The sequence below is a fragment of the Sorghum bicolor genome, chromosome 6, assembly GCF_000003195.3.
Source record: "Sorghum bicolor cultivar BTx623 chromosome 6, Sorghum_bicolor_NCBIv3, whole genome shotgun sequence".
NCBI lineage: Eukaryota > Viridiplantae > Streptophyta > Magnoliopsida > Poales > Poaceae > Sorghum > Sorghum bicolor.
Genome location: NC_012875.2, coordinates 53,826,398 through 53,844,958, shown reverse-complemented (window position 1 = coordinate 53,844,958; position 18,561 = coordinate 53,826,398). Strand labels below are relative to the sequence as shown.

The 18,561-nt window shown below is 42.1% G+C and overlaps 2 protein-coding genes across 3 annotated transcripts; both read right to left on the bottom strand.

Moving 5' to 3' along the window:
* On the bottom strand, positions 1,543 to 8,220 carry LOC8060402 (transcription termination factor MTERF2, chloroplastic). Of its 2 annotated transcripts, XM_002446908.2 has the most exons (4): positions 7,018 to 7,164; positions 3,731 to 3,825; positions 2,929 to 3,626; positions 1,543 to 2,198 (listed from the first exon to the last, which is right to left on the bottom strand). In XM_002446908.2, the coding sequence occupies exons 1-4, from the start codon at positions 7,075 to 7,077 to the stop codon at positions 2,047 to 2,049; spliced, it is 1,005 nt and encodes a 334-aa protein (XP_002446953.2). In that variant the 5' UTR covers positions 7,078 to 7,164; the 3' UTR covers positions 1,543 to 2,046. The 2 variants fall into 2 exon arrangements, with proteins under 2 accessions (XP_002446953.2, XP_021318391.1); XM_021462716.1 differs by lacking the exon at positions 1,543 to 2,198 and adding an exon at positions 7,881 to 8,220 and having other exon boundaries at positions 2,881 to 3,825; positions 7,018 to 7,202.
* Positions 4,887 to 6,885, bottom strand: LOC110436682. Its single transcript, XM_021464148.1, has 4 exons — positions 6,800 to 6,885; positions 5,815 to 6,179; positions 5,470 to 5,661; positions 4,887 to 4,894 (listed from the first exon to the last, which is right to left on the bottom strand). The coding sequence occupies exons 1-4, from the start codon at positions 6,883 to 6,885 to the stop codon at positions 4,887 to 4,889; spliced, it is 651 nt and encodes a 216-aa protein (XP_021319823.1).

Here is an 18,561-nt window from a genome sequence, read left to right as displayed (position 1 = left end):
TGCCCGTACGTAAGGCCGTGACCGATTAAATCTCGGCATCACGCGCAGGAGTCCGAAGGCAGGTGCTTCACACATCTGCCACGGTTTGGTACTGCCAATCGCCCGCCCGAACCGGGGCCAATCATGCTAACTGAAGAGAGAACAACGAACGATGCAGCAATCGCTAGCTGATCATCCTCGCAACTACTAGCGAGGTACATTGTCGCGGTCCGCCAACGAACCTGCAGCCAGAATGTCCCCTGCATACGGACGTCATAGTTTTGCTGATCCGGGTTAGGTCATGCACCTCGAATCAGTGAGCGACTGTGTTGCTTTGCTTCCGGCCTCATGCGCGGCTGTGGCGCTCTCGCCGCCGGGAGGGGACCCGACAAGAGCGACCATGGCTACGGACGGTGGTCACGGTGCGGCGGTGCCTGTGAACTGTGATTGTGAGTGAGGGGGTGGAAGACGGCCAGGAATCAGCGGTTCCTTGGCACACGCGCAAGTGGTTGGCACGATACGTGGAGGCCATGAGGGATGATCTGCTCGCACGTCAGGGGGGGGGGGGGGGGGGGATCCGTTTGGCTTCAAACACTGTAGCTAGTAATCTAATTGGCGGCTCAAAAACAAACTACCTACCTAATAAAAGGTTATTATCGATCCCAAGCAATGCTACTGTATTAACAATGGTATTGTCACAGACATATGCCGTTTCACAAGCAGCAAAAAGAAAAAAAAAATAGAGGGCACTAGTGGTTAGATCGGCCTGTCATCCTGCTTAACAATACACAAGCTACAAGAGTAGAAAATATTTCGAGGAACTCTTACTCCCTCTGTCTCTTATTGACTGAAGTTTTAGCTTTTCACAAGTGTAGCAAAGATTCCTTGAGTGTGGACGTATGTGTGCCCTGGTGCATCCAATCAACTGTGAATATAGATTATATGCTCCATCCTCAATACCACATTTAAAGCGGGGCGGAGGGTCTTAACATCACAAATACAAAACAACATGGTAACAAAACAAAATTGAGATTTAATGGCCTTATTTACAGAAGAGGCATACACGAGAGAAATCAATTACCTTAATCTTAGGCAGCAAAGCTATTTAATGAATATGAGAGCTCCGCTTCATACTGAGAGATGAACAGATCAAATACAAGCCGACCGCCAGCCCCCAGATACTTTTTTGTTACATATGCGGGACAAGAGAGAACAACCACGACCATCTAGACATATATGGCACAAACTCATTCAGACCCTTGCGCCTGCCATCCACCATAGGCAGGACTCATCTTGAATTTCTTGCAGGACCATAATGACATAAGGCCAGAAGCCATAAAAAATACTCCCTCCGTCCCTGAAAGAATCAATTTCTAGAGTTGTCCTAAGTCAAACTTTTTAAACTTTGACCAAATTTCTAGAAAAAAATGCTAAGATTTATAGTATCAAATTAGTATTATTAGATTCATCATAAAATATATTTTTATATAATGTGTATTTTATATTATAGATGTTGTTACTCTTTTCTATAAAGTTCGGATCCTAGGAATTGATTCTTTCATGGACGGAGGGAGCACAAGGGTTGTGGTGCTTCCAAATTGTCTAGGTGAAAAAAACAAAGAGAAGTGTTGAAGCCTTTACACCTCGGCTTCAGGACCGGGTTGTCTGCAACGCACCACCAATAGTCCTGGGCTCCTGGTGCAACGTGCAGTAAGCCGATCTGTTGCAGCACCATTGCCCAGACACGAAGGGAGAAGCTTAGGCAGCTAAGTCAAGATGCCAGGAATGAAAGAACAAATTAGTACTGTACTCCCATATTAAGTCATCTCCGTTACAACTTGCCATTTGTTTTCATATTAGTATCTCATTCCTTTAGAGGCCAAACTGACAACCATCTATGGTACATGGCAGGGCATCCAAAATATTGTTTAGAACTCAAGAATATTTTGTTGTTCTTGCAACACTGGAATTACCAATGCAAATTGCTTCATAGAGAGTTTCTTCTTAGTAGCGCTTTCAGGCACTACCTGAAACTAACAGTTCAGTCTCATACAATCAGTGGCGAAGCTAGAGCAAATTAGAGGGAGTGCACTTAGCTTGTGGGTGCATAGACATCTTCCGTGGGGGGTGCATACATGGTGAAATTTTGGACCTAATCACTGTTTTTACAATTTTTGGAGGGTGCATTTGCACCCCCTGATTACTATGTAGCTTCGCCCCTGCATACAATGCAAACATAAGTAAACACATTCAGCTAGTGAGAGCAACGTAAAAAATCAGTTGTAACAAACATACTGATAAAAATGGTTAGATAAAAGGAAAAGCAATACTCTCATATTCCAATTAGCTTAAAAAGTTCTACAACAAAGACTTTGTCCAAAGACGGAGGATAATCTTTAGCCATGTGCTAAGCAAAAGAAGGAACTAACATGCATGTGCATTAAGGCAGTCAAATAACTCTCAATTTTATTTTATTCTTTGGCCAAGGTTCATCAATATTAAATAGATGCATAGTTTCATTTTTTTTACAACTTCTAATTATGTTTTCAATGGGGTTTTCACTATTGCACTGAAGATGTAGTTTGCATTGAATATTTTGCTACAAAACATACTGATAAAAGTGGTTAGATAAAAGGAAAAGTAATACTCTCATACTCCAATTAGCTTAACACTATGTTCTACGGCTATGAGCTAAGCAGAAGAAGAAACTAACAATCATGCGCACCAAGTCTGTAGAATAAGGCAAACCCAAATCCTTCATAAAAACCTCATAGCTTGAAATTTGAAATATATATGAGCAATCAGAAATCACTAGTGGTTCTCTTGCAGAAACAGAACCGAGAACACCTGCACAGCGGGCAGCTGCTAATGAGCATGAGTTGCAGTTCCACAATACGCCTATAATACACAAAATGAGATGCTAAAATTAGACTATAGAGGGCACAATACCAGTACGAGCTGTAGCATAAGCATCAGCAAGGCCAGGAATAGAGTCCTTGTGACAATCGATGAACTTCAATTTGAAACTCTTCTCTCCTAATTTAGCGAATGTCAAAAAGCTCGTATTGCTATTCAGCAATCCCTTTTCCTGCAGGATCTTCATGACATAATGCCGGGGCATTAGTCGCTTCTCAAGGCTCATTGAGAGCACTACAGGCCTTTCCACAATGTACCGTGGCTCCATCATAGCTTCATTGACTAGGAACTTAATCTTGCGCAGAAGAATCTCGTCGGAGATTCCTAATAAACTAGGCAGCTTAGACACTGCCATTGAAACCTCAGAATCAGAACAACCAAGAGTGCTCTTAAAGAACTCAAGCTTGGCAGCAACCTTCTCTTCAGACATATAGGAAACGATGGACACTGCGTGCCCCAACAGCCCCGAAGTGGGAGGCACCCCAAGTTGTTCCGCCCGTAGCAAAGACTCCTTCAAGCGTTCCAGGTTGAAGGTAAGCACCCGCGGAACGTTTGAACATAGCTGGACAATATCTCGAACACCCCACTGACGAAACAACGCGATGTTAGGCTCAATTAGCCTCTCAAGGCTCGCGTTGAGGAGGCTCCCATTCCTCTTTGCGGCCACCAGGGCCTTCTCAAACGAGCCGTAGAAGGAGATGAAGAACTCGAGCCTGGGAACGACGTCGCCCCTGCGGAGAGAGCGTGAGGCGACCAGGAGGAAGCGAACGATCTGGGGAGTAGACAGACCAACGCGGTGGCGGAGTGCGAGAAGGCGGGGGGCGATGGTACTCGCGGAAGCGCGGAGGAGCAGCGGGTCCGCGGAGACGACGGCGGCGATGTCGTCGCGCGAGAGGCCGGCGCCGGTGAGCAGCGCGAGGATAGCATCAGCCGGTGGCGGACCTAGAGAATTATGGAGGGGGTGCGGCTTACTGTCTAACGACAGAACAATAATGCAACTTTATGTTAACATAGCCATAATTTTTCACACGTAGTTTAAAACAAGCAATATTGATGCACATCAACAATAAAGTAGCGGTAATAAAATATTTGTGCTTACCATTTATCAAAATATACTAAGCGAATCCCACAATAATAACAATAATAGATTGTTGGTGTTGCCAAAATACAATCCGTGCTCAATCAAATGGTTCTAGTCACTGAAAAGGAAACAAATAATTCATTGTAAGCAAAAAGTTAATATATAATGTATCTTTGAAAAATGAAAATAGGTGAATTACCTCTTATAGATCAAATCTACGCCCTTTTCCTTCCATGTTCATGAAGCGATGAACCACAGCATCATTTGTAACTTTCTTTAATTCTTCTCTCTCCACATAGCAAATAAGTCTATTACTCAAGTGTGCATCACCCATGCGATTACTAAGAATTGTTTTCACAATCTTCATCCCCGAAAATATTCTCTCCACTGTTGCGGTAGCAATTGGCAATACAAGCACAAGTTTCAAAAGCCGATAAACTAATGGATAAAAAATATTTTTTTTGTCGACACCATTCTTTGTGAAAGCTCACTGATAGTATTTAGGTTGGAGAATCGGTTGTCTTCTCTCACATCAGCAATGTAGAGGCCAAGATGTTCCCTAAGATATCTCAATTCCATAGAGCTAAAATCATCAGGATATAATTTTGCTAAGTTTACCAAACTCTCCACATCAAAATCATAAAATGAATCTCTTGGATTGAAAGCAGCTGAACAAACAAGCAACTGAGAGGTTGTCTCACTAAATCGGCTATTAAGCTCTTGAACTAGCCAATCTATAATCTCATTAAAACAATCCACTTCATAGTGATGCTTGTTTGTAATTCCAGATGCCTTCCTAGACCTTTTGGGATCAATATATGCATCTTCCATTTCTAACCTTGTAATATCATGCATCTCACAAAAATCATTGACTTCATCTAATAATTTGCTCCAACCATCTCTTCTAAGGTTACACAACTGCAATTTAGTTGCTTGCAAACACTTCATAGCATTCACAATGTCTTGATCCTTGCGTTGCAATGCTTGTGACAAAGTGTCTGTGATGGTTAATGTGGTCAATAGGAGATGCAGGTAAAAGACAAAGTCAAAAGATTGGAAGTAGATTAGAAGATTTGATGCTTGGTCTCTATTTTTCCAATCTTTGTCATCCTTTTCCACAAACTGTAGCACTTCAACAACTGTAGAAAATAGTTCAACAAGACTTTTAAAAGTTTTATAATGGGAACTCCAACGAGTATCTCCAGGTCTTTGAAGACATTGCTCTTGATTCAACCCTCTCCCAGTTTCTAGCTGCCCACAACCTAAGGCCTTTGTCACTTTTTCATGATTGATATCCCTGATCATGTCCCTTCTCTTGGCTGATCCACCCACCACATTTAGTAGACTATGAATCATGGTTAAGAAATTGCTAATACCCTTATGTTTTCTCACAACAGCCACAATAACTAATTGAAGTTGGTGAGCAAAACAATAGACATAGTATGCTGACCTACTTTCTCTCAAAATTAATGATTGTAGCCCATTGAACTCACCTCGCATGTTGCTAGCACCATCATATCCTTGCCCTCTAACTTTCTTTAAGCTAAGCTTAAACTTTGCAAATAGACAATCAATAGCTGACTTGAGACAGGAAGAAGAAGTTTCAGTCACATGCACAAGACCAACAAACCTCTCTTTCACAATTCCACATTTGTCAACATACCTCAAAACCACAGCCATTTGTTCTTTACAAGAAACATCCCTTGACTCATCAACTAGCAAGCAAAACACATCATCACCAAGTTCTTCAAGAATAGAATGTAGAATTTCATTTGCAAAAGACTCAACAATGTCTGTTTGAATTTTATGAGCAACCATACAACTATTACCTGCAAGACCCACTGCTTTTTTCAAATCTGGATCATGATCAGCTAAGCAGTCATAAACCTCTAAGAAATTCCCTTTATTCAAAGACTCCTTTGACTCATCATGACCACGGAAAGGCAAGCCTTGCTTCAATAGAAGCCTAGCAGTATCAATGGATCCATTCAATCTAGTAAAATAAGCCCTCTTTGCTGCTTCACTTTGCCTATGCAAAACAACATCTATGTGCTGATTTCTTTGTAACAAAGCATCACACTTCTTCATAGCATTATAATGTGCTCCACCAACATCACCAACATGAGTCTTTAGCCTCTCTTTCCTGTGGAAACCATTCCAACCATCAACAACAAATGCTTTATATCCTGCATCCTTCTTTTCTCTGAACAAGAAACAACAGAAACAATATCCTCTATCTTTTGATTCACTATATTCAAGCCAACCTCCAAATTCATCAAACCATTCTGGTTGAAACCTTCTTGGATTGTCTTTTTCCCCAATCTGTGTAGAGGGAAAAATGCACGTGCGAGGTTGGCATGGTCCATTCTCCAAATATTTCCTTCTCACAGTCTCTCTATGATTTGGATGGTACGAATCAATTTCCTTCCTTAAGCCTGGATCATATTTGATCTCTTCTTCAAAATTAATATCTGGTACTTTTCTTTTCAAAAATCTATCCATGATTTTCCTAGCATCCAAAAGAAAAAGACAGGAATTAACAAATTAAAATCACTTGAAGATGTTTACTGAAAGATGGACATGAAAAGAAGAGATACGTACTGCTGCTTGCTTGCTTCTGCTTGCGAGATGCAAATTGCAATCTGCTGACTGCAGACGGCTGCTTGCCTGCTTGCGACGGTTAGCGGCAACCACGATCGTCACTTCGTTAGATGGCTGGATGCTCGCGTCAATGGAGATTCAGATCAGAGAAGATGAGAAGACGGAAGTGCAAACTACAGAGAAGGGACGCCGCGGCAGTCGATGAGTCGAGGGAGCGTCTACGCGGCCGGCGGCTGCCTGCATATCAGATTGTGTACACGAGCTGCTGGGCTGTGTGGGCTGCCATTTTGCAATGATGAAACAGCCATGGGCTTTTTTAGGTTGGGCTGTGGGTGCAGCAATTTCAGCTGGGGGGGTGCGTATACTACCAAGGATCTCGTATATTGTCGTGGGTGCGGTCGCACCCAGTGACCATAACGTAGGTCCGCCCGTGGCATCAGGGTTGGAGGCGGAGTGAAGGCGGGAGCAGGAGAGCTCATCCAGTGATCTCCTGGATCCATTGGAGGATAACTCGCGGGACACCTTCTTGGACACCTCACGGGCTTGGGCTGGTGCGAGGCCGCAGGCAGCGACGAGGTAGTCCTCGAGAGAGAAGGGTGCGGGGACGGTGGCCGTGGAGGTGGAGAGTAAAGTTGAAAACGGACGGGATAAATCCCGTTTCGTCCGCTACCGTATACCGTATTTTCCCGTCCGTTTTCGTTTTTGCGGGATAAACGGAAACGGGACCGGAAACGGGACGGGATAAAACGGGAGCGGGATCGAAAACGGTAGAGCGTTTGTCCGTCCGTATTTGCGGAATCCCGTTTTTTACCGGGATATCCCGTTTTCTATCCCGTTTTTCATAAAAATGGGAAACTAGTCCAACATAATCCTAAGCCCAATATGGCTCAAAATATCTCTTGTCTTATGCGGTGTATGGATAATTTATATTTGTGTGAATTGTGATATATAGACTATGAATATGTTCTTATGCAATATATGTATAATTTATATTTGTGTGAATTGTGATCTATGGACTATGGATATATGGTATTGTATTAATGTGGTCGCTAGTCAGTGCATATTTGATATTTGGTATTGCATTTTGGTCTCTGTATTTGCGCTATCATATGCGGCTTACATGTTCCGGTTTAAATTTTCGCTTACCGCTCGTTTCCATCTATTTTTCGATCGTATTTACCCGTTTTCGTATTACCGTTTATCCCGCTACCGTTTTCGCTCTCGGTTGTCCGGCTTCCGCTTCCGTTTTCATCTAAAAATATAAAAATAAAAACGATAGAGTCATTTCCGTTGGTTTCCGTCCGTTTTCAACAACCTTAGTGCAGAGGAGGCGGCACGCGCGGGGGTGGGAAACGGGGAGGCGGCGCGGAGCAGAGAGAGGAGGCGATTTCGGAGGCGCAGCATGGCGGCGGCGAAGGGGGAGGTGATTAGGCCGTCGGCCGCGAAAACAAGTACTCGCCGTGCTCCGTGGGCCTGCAGGATGAGCCGGTGAGGTGGCCACGGCCCAGAGGCGGGGAACCACTGGAGAGTCTGCTGCCTTCTTGACGCCGCGGCTCGTGGCCCCTCAATGCAGCGCCCGCACGGCCGCTGCCGCGCTCCCGGCTGCCCTGCGGCCGGCGTGGTTGTCGTCGTCTGCGCCGCCGCTCCTTGATTTGGGGGCGAGGGAGAGGGAGGAGGCAGTCGAGACGTCACGCAGGAAGAGGAAGAGGGAGTGGCGAAGCCCTTGGAACTGGGCTCCTGGGAGAAGGCCGTGTCGTTGGTTTGGAATCTGAATGCTGGGCTACAAAACGGGTACATTACTGGGGCAGTATTGACCGCCCATCGAAATCTAAGCAGAGTTGGGCCTGGGCCTTCTACTAGCACCGCCTCTGGCGAGAGGCGGCAGTGCGCTCTCCGATCATTCCAAGCCCCACTGGCGTCTGGCGGAAAACGCATCAGCTAGCGCGAGCGCGGCCACCGCAGCCTACCGTACCGATCGGCCGCGCGTCGCTAGCCGGCGAACCGAGCCGACCTAGTAGTAGTAGTAGTAGTAGCCCGTTCTTCCGCACGTCGCTGGCCGGATCCAATAGCCACGCGGCCACGCAGCCGCGGCGCTCCTGAGTACTAGCTGACGGCGGTGGAGAGGAAGGCCCGATGGAGTTCATCGTAGGCGCGGCGTGCGCCCCCCAAATGAAACTCCCGTGCCTTGATGGTCTGCCGCCTGCAGCAGGATGGCCGGGGTACCTACACCACCCTGGGCTCCATTTGTCTCGATCAGTCCAAGGGCTCATCGTTGATCTTACATGTCATTATTGTTTCCCTCCTTCTGGAAGCCCAGCAGCCCTGTAGAGACATGTGCACATAAACGACGTCTATAATATAATAAAGTATCAAACCGGCAAACTGTTATGCCTTGTTTAGTTCCCAAAAATTTTCAAGATTCTCCGTCACATCGAATTTTTGGTCGGAACATTAAATAAAGATAAAAATAAAAACTAATTACACAGTTTACCTGAAATTTGTGAGATGAATCTTTTGAGCCTAGTTACTCCATGATTGGACAATGTTTGTTAAATAAAAATGAAAGTGCTACAGTAGCTAAAAAACCAAATTTTTACCAACTAAACAAGGCCTGAGGATCTCAGTCCAAACAAAGCTTTTCGCCGTCCATGTGTTGCTTGGATTTTCTTCCTCTGCATGCAGAATTTCTAGCCCTACCCTTTCCCACGGTTCGTCAAGCTCACCAATAATGGGGTTTTTTTTTTGGAAGTTTGTGGGTAAACCCTTGCTACGAAGCATATGTTCCTGTCGTGCTGAACTACCACATCGCACCCTCAGACGCGCTGGCAGCACACCACAGTGCGTCCGTGTACACACTGGATCAGCGAGTTGCTGGTCGGTCGCAGTCTCGCAGACAGGTTTTCTTCAAGCTTGGAAAATCAACGCAGGCCTTGTTTAGTTCCGAAAGCATTTTTGTTTTTTTACTTGACAAATATTATTCAATCATAGACTAACTAGGTTTAAAAGATTCATCTCGTGATTTACAGATAAATTGTACAATTAGTTTTTATTTTTGTCTATATCTAATACTTCATGCATGTGCTTCAAGATTTGATGTGACGAAGAATCTTGAAAAGTTTTTGGTTTTCGGGTGAAGTAAACAAGGCCTAAACGAGGCCGCACTTCTGAAGAGCTCCGGGATTTGGATTGCTCTCCGGTCCAGTCTCCGCAGTGGCGAACGGGACCGCATCGCTCGTAACAGGTGTCTGGCCGGCCCGCTTTCTCGTTGACAGGAGGGGTGAAAGGTCTCGTCGTCGGCGAGCTGATGTGAGCGTAAAGGGCCGGAACTGTGAGAGCGACCTCTGTGAAAAGAGCAGGAGGGAGCGCGCAGTTCCTGTCAAAGTGCCAAGGCAGCAGCACCCCTGCGTCGCTTTGCGAGCAGTCGGAAACTGGCGAAATGGGCTGTTGTGCTGGCTCTGCGCGAGTACGTACGTGGGCGCATTATGCCTAACCGGAGACCGGACAAACAATCGAGGCCTCGTGTTCCGAAAAGATTTCGAATTTCGATACTTTAATATTTTCGTTTTTATTTAACAAATATTATCTAGTCATAAATTAACTAGGCTCAAAAGATTTACCTCATCCGCAAAAAAAATGATTTACCTCATAATTTACAGATAAACTGTGTAACTAGTTTTTGTTTTCATCTATATTTAGTGCTTCATACATGTGCCACACTGTAACACTCTGGTGTTAAGCAGGCTAAAACCTGACATGTCATCATGAGCATTGCATCGTAAATTTGTTAAGTAAACCCTGATGCAGTAACTTAAAATAAGTTTAATTTGGATGAATGTGTTTAGGAATTTAAAGTGTATTTATTTTATGTACGGATGCTTGTTTTGGAGTTTAAAAACCATGGGTGATAGTTTTCCGAGAAGCTTAGGGGGGGGAACCCTAGTTTTAAAACCCTGAAATTGCCCCCTTTTGTGCAATTCAAAAACCAAGCAAAATTTGAAGTTGTGTTCAAAAGCAAAGTTGTAGAACTTGTTAAGATATACAACTTTGGTGTTTTGAGTTTTTGAAGTTTCAGTACAAAATCCAAAGTAATTTTGAAAATACAGATTTCCGGAAAGTGTCCCCTTTTCCAATTTGTATCTCCAATTCAAAATCTATTTGAAATTTTGAAAAATGGTCAACATGAAAGTTGTAGGGCTCAAAAAGTTGAACAACTTTCATGTTGGGAGTTTTTCAAGTTGTTATGTAAAATCAAAAGTAATTTTGGAAAATCTGATTTGCCCCAATTCAAAAATTTGATTTTTTCCTTGAATTGAGTTTGAATTTCAAAACTGTTTGGCCAATTTAGCTAATTTCCACTCAGAATTAGCTCTGGTCACCAAAAGATGTTTTGTAGCTCACAAAATTTTGCACCACTTTTGTTTTGGTGAAATTTTGGCTTTAGTTCAAACTTTGGCCGTTTTTGCTAAAGGACAGAATGGGGAGGATATGGACGTCTACAGTGGTTCGGTGTGCATCTCGGCGCCCTGTCCAGCGCGGCCACCGCCCATGCAGCACCGCCTGCATGCGTGCAAGCACGCAGCTGCTTGGCTGCCAGAGCCGTCAGGCAACGTGGACGCCATAGCCTCGCTCCTTCCTCCCTTTGAACACCAACGTGGACGACGCTGCTCAACCTCACCGTCCACGACCGAAGGCACCCGACACCTTTCTCCTTGAAATTGGCCGTGCTTGATCCTCCTCGCACCAAATTGAGCTGTCCACGATGTTCGCCACTTCTTTGCGAACCCAGCGCACTCCCAAGTTCACTCCATAACCCACTCAAGCGCCGAAACCCTCCTGTTCTTCTCCACCTCCGACCAAGACCGCCGCCGTGCGCTCCCTCCGTGGCCAGGTCGTTCTCGAAGGTTTCACGCTATTCTAGCTGGTGTTCCTATCTCTCCTTGTCACTCTGGTGCTCATGCGCTTGCTACTTTTCCTTGGGCACGAGCAGGTTCACCGGAATAACGTCGCCGGAGCCAGAGCACCCGCCCGACCGCACGGCCACCGTCGCCAAGCATCTCTATTGCTTCTCCCGCCGTGGTGACGTGAGCATCGTGTTCCCTAAACCTCCTCGAACCTCTCTACACCTTTCGTTTGCTCTCTACCGGGCCCAAGTGGCCGGCCGGCAGTCGGCCATGGCGGCCGTCCGCCAGTGATGCAGTTGGGCTGGAGAGGAGGCAGTAGAGCGTTAGCAGGTCGTAGCAATCGGTTCGCAAGGTTGAGGCGGAGACGAGGCGCGCGCGCAGGGGCCAAGGGCCTCGCTATCGGTCGCCGGAGTCGCGGCCGAGCCGCCGTGCCTGTGGGAGACGAAGCTGACGGGTGGGGCTACCCCGTCAGCGGCTGTGTGAGAGAGAGAGGGCGCGGGCGCGCGCAGCGTGGATGCGGGCCGAGTTGGAATGGGCCGGCCTGCGGCCCAGCTTCCGGTCCGTCCACTGTGCAGTGTTGTTTTCTTTTTCTTTTATGCAATTTATGATGTATATGTTTGATTTTGTATAATAAATTATCTGCTGATCCAAAAATTGTGAAAATTTTTGTATAGCTTCCATAAAATGGATAGAGCATAAGAAAAATGTTAGGTCTTATTTTCTGGTAACTTTCATATATATATAAATTGCCTCTGTTTATTAATAGATAAACCTTCTATGATTTTTAATAAATTATGGGTATATACAAAAATCATGAAAATTAATATGTGAACTTGTGTTACTGTTATCTAGCTTCAGGAATAATTTCAACTCTTTTTGATAAAGTATGCTCTGTTTCTTAATAAAGCTATTTAAAATAAGTATAAAAGAAATAGAAATATTTAATCCTTTTAGGATTTGAGTGGTATTTTGGATTGATTGACAACCAGTGGTCACTTAGCATGATATGCTCCCTGGTTATGATTTATTTTATATAAATGATCTTTGTTGTTTAATAGATACCAATATTGCTTAATAAAAAAAATGATAAAGTTTGTTTAGTAGTAATCTATGCTTTGATAGTTAGCTTAATTTGTTTCTTTACCATGAAGGTAAATTGTACTCGAAATAATCATGTTTGTTGTTGTCATCCAAGAACATGTAACCTGTCTTTATCATGCCATGAGTATATCATAATCATGCACATGCACTTTTACGTATAGAATACGCTCCGGAAGAATCTGATCCTCAGTGGGTTGCTTCCGAGTTTGTGGATTCTTCGGGTTTTGCTGAGTTGCCGAACTTCCCTTCCGGTCAAGGCAAGCCCCGGACATTAAACCCTATCCTTGTATTTTCATAAAGTTATTTATATCACTTGAGTTAATATGATGCATTAGGTGAATAGGAGTGGAGTGAATCCTATTTGCTGCATTATCTACCTTGATGATTTCAATATTAACCTTGATACTTGTTTTATGAAAATACTTAGTATGCTTAGCCTTGCTTATTAGATAGGTTTTCAAATGAGAAAGTTTGAAGGGTTGTTGTGGAATACTTTTATGGTCAATAATGTTTCAATTTGAGACCGGTCGGTGGACTTGCTTTAAGAATGGAGTCTTAAAGTAGTGTCTCCAACTGTGTCGATTAAGGACCGTACCGTTGTTGGCCTGTTGTGATTGAGACCTTTGAGTACAGCCCACATGCGGTGGTAAGCCTTACCTATAGCTATTCCGATACTTGAGAACGGCTAACCGCGTACTGGGAGTGGAAAGATGGCGAGAGTAGCGTGTACCCACCTTACGGATCTGAGATGACCGGGAAACATCTAGATTGGCTGTAGGATGGTGGTGTATTGTACTCTCGGGTGACGCTGGACCCGTTCTTGTATGGGAGGATCTATAGAAAAGGTTGACATATGCAAGATTAAGTTCTACATATGTCGTGTGGTACTGAATCCCCAGCTGGGTTTAATCGATTCGAATCGCCGTGTTTCCTCGGATATGGAGCCTCAATCCTCGTACCATCATCGTAGTAATAAGTGAATCTTTGGTATAAGAAAGATGTGGTATGCTCATGCAAGTTTGATAATAGTTTTGGTTAGTCATAAATGATGATCTTGAGTTAAAACCTAAAAGTAGGTTTACTCTTAGTAAGCTTTTATGCAAAAGAAATACTTGATCTTACTGAAAGCTTTACCTTGAATCCCTGTAGCCTGCATACTTGAGTCTTCATCTCTTTTATAGTCGGTTAAGTCTTGTTGAGTACTTTTGTACTCAGGGTTTATTAACCCCTGTTGCAGGTGAACCTTGTGATAATCCTTTTGATGGTCGTTGTTACTTTACTCTCGTGGAGGAGAGTGATGACGAGGAATCTAATGTGTGACCTTGGGCAAGTAAAACTTGTTGTGTGACCTATGGTTTATGTAATAATAAGTTCCGAACCTTTTATGTACTAAATACTTATAGTTTGTAACCGTTGAACTTAAGTTACAATCTATGTTATGTAACCTTTCCGCTTTTACTCTGATTTCTCATATCTATGAAATGTTGTAATACTGTGATGCTTGATGAGGGAATTCCTGGAAAGAATGTAACGTGGATGATTCGGGTTTCCCGAGGACACCCGACAGACTTCTTGAGTCATTTGGAACTCATGCACGCCGATCGGAAGTCTTTGGGACAATGATGGGTGCATGTGGGCCACTTAATTCGGGAGGTTCTGCCACAGCTGGTATCAAAGCCGACTCTCGCGGTTTCACGGGCGCGTGTGTCGCAGTTGCGCAGGCATGGTGTGCATGGCTGGTGTGGACCGAGAGTGGTCACACAGCATGGCACATGCGTTGGCACTGGATGCACGGACGTGGCTAAGAGAGGACGTTCCTGGCTTGGGGTTGATCGACGTGGACGTCGATCTCTTAAGGGGGTGAGGATGTAACACCCGGCCCAGGGCTTAATAGGATTAATAGGAGACTCATACCAACAAGTTGCAACTTCTTTTCCGGGAGCCTATCTCCAAAGAACTCTAAAGTTAAGCGTGCTTGGCCTAGAGTAATTTAGGGATGGGTGACCGACCGGGAAGTACTTCCCGGGTGCAAAGCTGCCAGATGTAAGCGGGCCTGGCCTCGTGGAGGCGGGACGTTACACGCACGGTTCGATGTGACGAACGATCTTAAAAACTTTTTGAATTTTGGTGGAAACTAAACAAGTCCCAAGAAAATGAGGGGCAAAAAATGGACTGTTCACCGAAAGAAGCAGCGCTGCGCTCGCTGTACTGCACTGTTTGTTGCCTTGGGCCTTGTTTAGTTCGAAAAAATTTCGGATTTCGCTACTGTAGCTTTTTTATTTTTGTTTGATAAATATTGCCCAATCATGAACTAACTAGAATCAAAAGATTCGTCTCGTGATTTACAGACAAACTGTGTAATTAGTTTTTGTTTTCGTTTATATTTAATGCTTAATGTATGTGCCGCAAGGTTCGATCTGACGGGGAATCTTGAAAACTTTTTAAATTTCGGGGTGAACTAAGGCCTTGTTTAGTTCACCCTGAAAACCAAAAAGTTTTCAAGATTCTTCGTCACATCAAATCTTGCGGCATATGCATGAAGCATTAAATATAGACGAAAACAAAAACTAATTACACAGTTTGTCTGTAAATCGCGAGACGAATCTTTTAATCTTAGTTAGTTCATGATTGGATAATATTTATCAAATAAAAACGAAAGTGTACGGTAGCAGAATCCGGAAAAAAATTTCGGAACTAAACAAGGTCTAAACAAGGCCTTGTTCTTGCAATCTTGACTATTGCTTCCTCCTCCTCTGTTACCTTTTACTCCGTACATATTGGTGCTAGTGCGATGACGACAAAGAAATTGCTCCCTCCGATCCCATCCAGTTTATATAAGATATTTTGCGGATATCACAGCCAAACTTTATAATATTTAACTAGTAATTTTTAACTATTATGATACAAGTATTCAAGTGTATTCTCCAATAATTATAAGGTTACAATTATAAATATATTATAAAAAAATGAATGTCAAAATACAATATAGAAGACTGTACTATGTCATATTATGCCTTATGAACTAATTTCATCTCCATAGAAATATCCTTCAGCAAATTACGTAGGATTTCCTCCTATTGTAAAGATTATATAAAGGAAATGTATAGTAGACCATAAACTAGGACTAGGATTGATCTGGTACAAGTTTTGTTAAGAGTCTGTTCGTTTGAGTTTATTTACCAAATGTATCAGTTATTCAATAATTTTTCTCTCATAATAAATTAGTGAATATTCCCTTTGTCTCTGAAAGTTTGAACTCCTAGAATCCGTGCTAGTCAAACTTTTTAAAATTTGACCAACTTTATAAAAAATAACATCAATACCTATGACAGAAAATGAGTAAATTATGAAAATATATTCTATGCTAAATCTAATGTATTAATTTGGTACTATAAATTTTAGTGTTTTTTCTATAAATTCGATCAAAATTTTAAAAGTTTGACTTAGGACAACTATAGAAGTTGAAGTTTTCAAGTACAGAGAGAGTAGTACTTTCAGCCATGGCTTTTTAGTCAAACGAACAAGCCTTTTTTTCAAAATTATGTTCCTCTATAAAACCTTATTTCCTAGAATCTTATAGAAAATCCTTACACCTTGATGAAGTACTTTAGTTTAAAAAATCAGCTGGTGAAATCCAAAATTCGCCTCGCACCCAATCTGTTTCGGCCCCCCAAACCTGCAAATATGTGTGGGTGGGGGATCAAACACGTCACCGTTGGACCTAAATTTTGCTGCGTCCTGATCTGAAATTCACACAGTACACTACTATCCTAGTAGCTCCGAGACACACCTCATGATGCTTCGTTAAGGCCTTGGTGTATTGAGGAGGTAGATTAGAATAGAATTTGAACTAAATTTCATCTTAATATCTATAGATTAACATAAATCCAATAGCATCCAAACACACAAGGCGCGAGAGAATGAGGAGGGGTGAACGATTGGCCGAGTTTTCGTTTGGGCCCACGATTAAAAATATTGCGTCGGGTAAGAGGATTTTAGATCTGATGTTTTTCCACTGCTGCCATCCTTAGTAATCTTGCCACTTGGGTGATGCTGTTCCAGATTAGTTGAACTCAAATAGGGTTTTATTTATTAAAGAGTGCACATTGTTATCTTATTAAAACAAAAGGAGATATGTGGTATAAAATGTTTTGCTTTGATGTTAGTTATGTTTGACATTTGATTTGAATTGAATTACAGCAGCAGACACTCGAGGAAAATGCAAACGCATGCATTAAGTTGAAGACATGGATTAAGTGTTTTCAACACAAGAAATATAATTAATTGAAATACGCTGGTTGTTATAATCTTATGTTGTGAATCTACCGTTACATTCAGATATCTGTAGTCGTTGAAAAAATAATTAGTTAGAATATGATGTTACTCCTATATGTTTAGATATTTGTTTGTATCAAAAGATATTTTTATTCTGTTATTTGAACATGAAGTTATATTTAGAGGGTGTTTAAGACTGCTCGACTCCATATTTTTTTAGCTTCGCTTCATGTTTTTTAGTCAAATGGTTTTAGCTCCATAAAATTTGTTCGAAGAAAAAGTGTGGAGTTGTGAGCACTCTCCATGAACTCTAGATTTTTGTGGAGCTGCTCCACTGTGAAGTTTATATAACATAATTTGTGGAACAGTCTCAAATACCCTCTTACTCCGTCCTAGGTGTTTGGTTGGAGAAACTAAAGTTTATTAGATATTGTAGCATACTTGTAACTATAATAATTAGTGTTCAATCATGGACTAAATCGTCTCTCAAATTATTCTTGAGCTATGTTTTTAGTTTTATAAATTGTTTGTATTTATTACTTTATGCATATGTGCAAACATTAGATGTGACAGGGACTAAAGTTTATAAGGCCTTATTTAGTTCCTAAAATTTTTCTCAAGATCCCCATCACATTGAATCTTTGAATACATGTATGAAGCATTAAATATAAATAAAAAATAACTAATTTGCACAGTTTGTCTGTAATTTGAGGGACAATTTTTTTTAGCCTAAGCTTTGTTTACTTCCACCACAAAACTCAAAATTTTTTAAGATTCCCTTTCACATCGAATCTTTAGACACATGTATGGAGTATGAAATATAGACAAAATTAAAAACTAACTGCACAGTTTGGTCGAAATTTACGAGACGAATCTTTTGAGCCTAGTTAGTCCATGGTTGAACAATAATTACCACAAACAAACGAAAGTGCTACAGTGTCGTAAAATTTTTTCCTTCACCAACTAAACAAGGCCCTGATTAGTATATAGTTAGATAATAGTTGTCAAATATAAACAAAAGTGCTACGGGAGCTGAACCAAAAAATTTTCGTGAACTAAGGCCTGGTTTAGATAACAAAATTCGGATTTTGACACTGTAGCACCGTTTGTATTTGGCAATTATTGTCCAACTATGAACTAACTAGGCTCAAAAGATTCATCTCGCAAACTATAGGCAAACAGTGCAATTAGTTATTTTTTATTTATATTTAATGCTCCATAATCCATACATATGCCGCAAGATTTGATGTGACATGAATTTTGGGATGAACTAAATAAGGCCTAAGAACACTCCTAATACAGAAATTATAGTAGTTTCTATACATACACACTAATTATAGTGCCACCTAAGTATTTTGCTAATATGAGAAAGGCCTTGTTTAGTTCTGAAAAGTGAAAGTTTTCGGTACTGTAGCACTTTCGTTTGTTTGTGACAAATATTATCCAATCATGGACTAACTAGGATCAAAAGATTCATCTCGTGATTTACAGCTAAACTGTGTAATTAGATTTTATTTTCGTATATATTTAATGTTTCATGCATGTGCCACAAGATTCGATGTGACGGGGAATCTTGAAAACTTTTTGGTTTTCAGGATGAACTAAACAAGGCCAAAGTAGTTATTGAAGAAAGAAAGAAAGAATTATAGAAATTGGGTCTAAGTTAAAAACTATCTACACGAGATTCACAATATGAAATGATATGAT

Coding starts and splice junctions, on each gene's coding strand:
- LOC110436682 (XM_021464148.1), bottom strand. CDS start 6,885: ATGGCTGTTTCATCATTGCAAAATGGCAGCCCACACAGCCCAGCAGCT. Junction 6,180..6,799: donor TGCAGGCAGCCGCCGGCCGC/GTAGACGCTCCC, acceptor TTTCTTGTTCAG/AGAAAAGAAGGATGCAGGAT. Junction 5,662..5,814: donor AGATTTGAAAAAAGCAGTGG/GTCTTGCAGGTA, acceptor TTTCTTGTAAAG/AACAAATGGCTGTGGTTTTG.
- LOC8060402 (XM_021462716.1), bottom strand. CDS start 7,981: ATGCTGCGCCTCCGAAATCGCCTCCTCTCTCTGCTCCGCGCCGCCTCC. Junction 7,203..7,880: donor GCACTAAGGTTGTTGAAAAC/GGACGGAAACCA, acceptor TTCAACTTTACT/CTCCACCTCCACGGCCACCG. Junction 3,826..7,017: donor CCTTCACTCCGCCTCCAACC/CTGATGCCACGG, acceptor GTCCGCCACCGG/CTGATGCTATCCTCGCGCTG.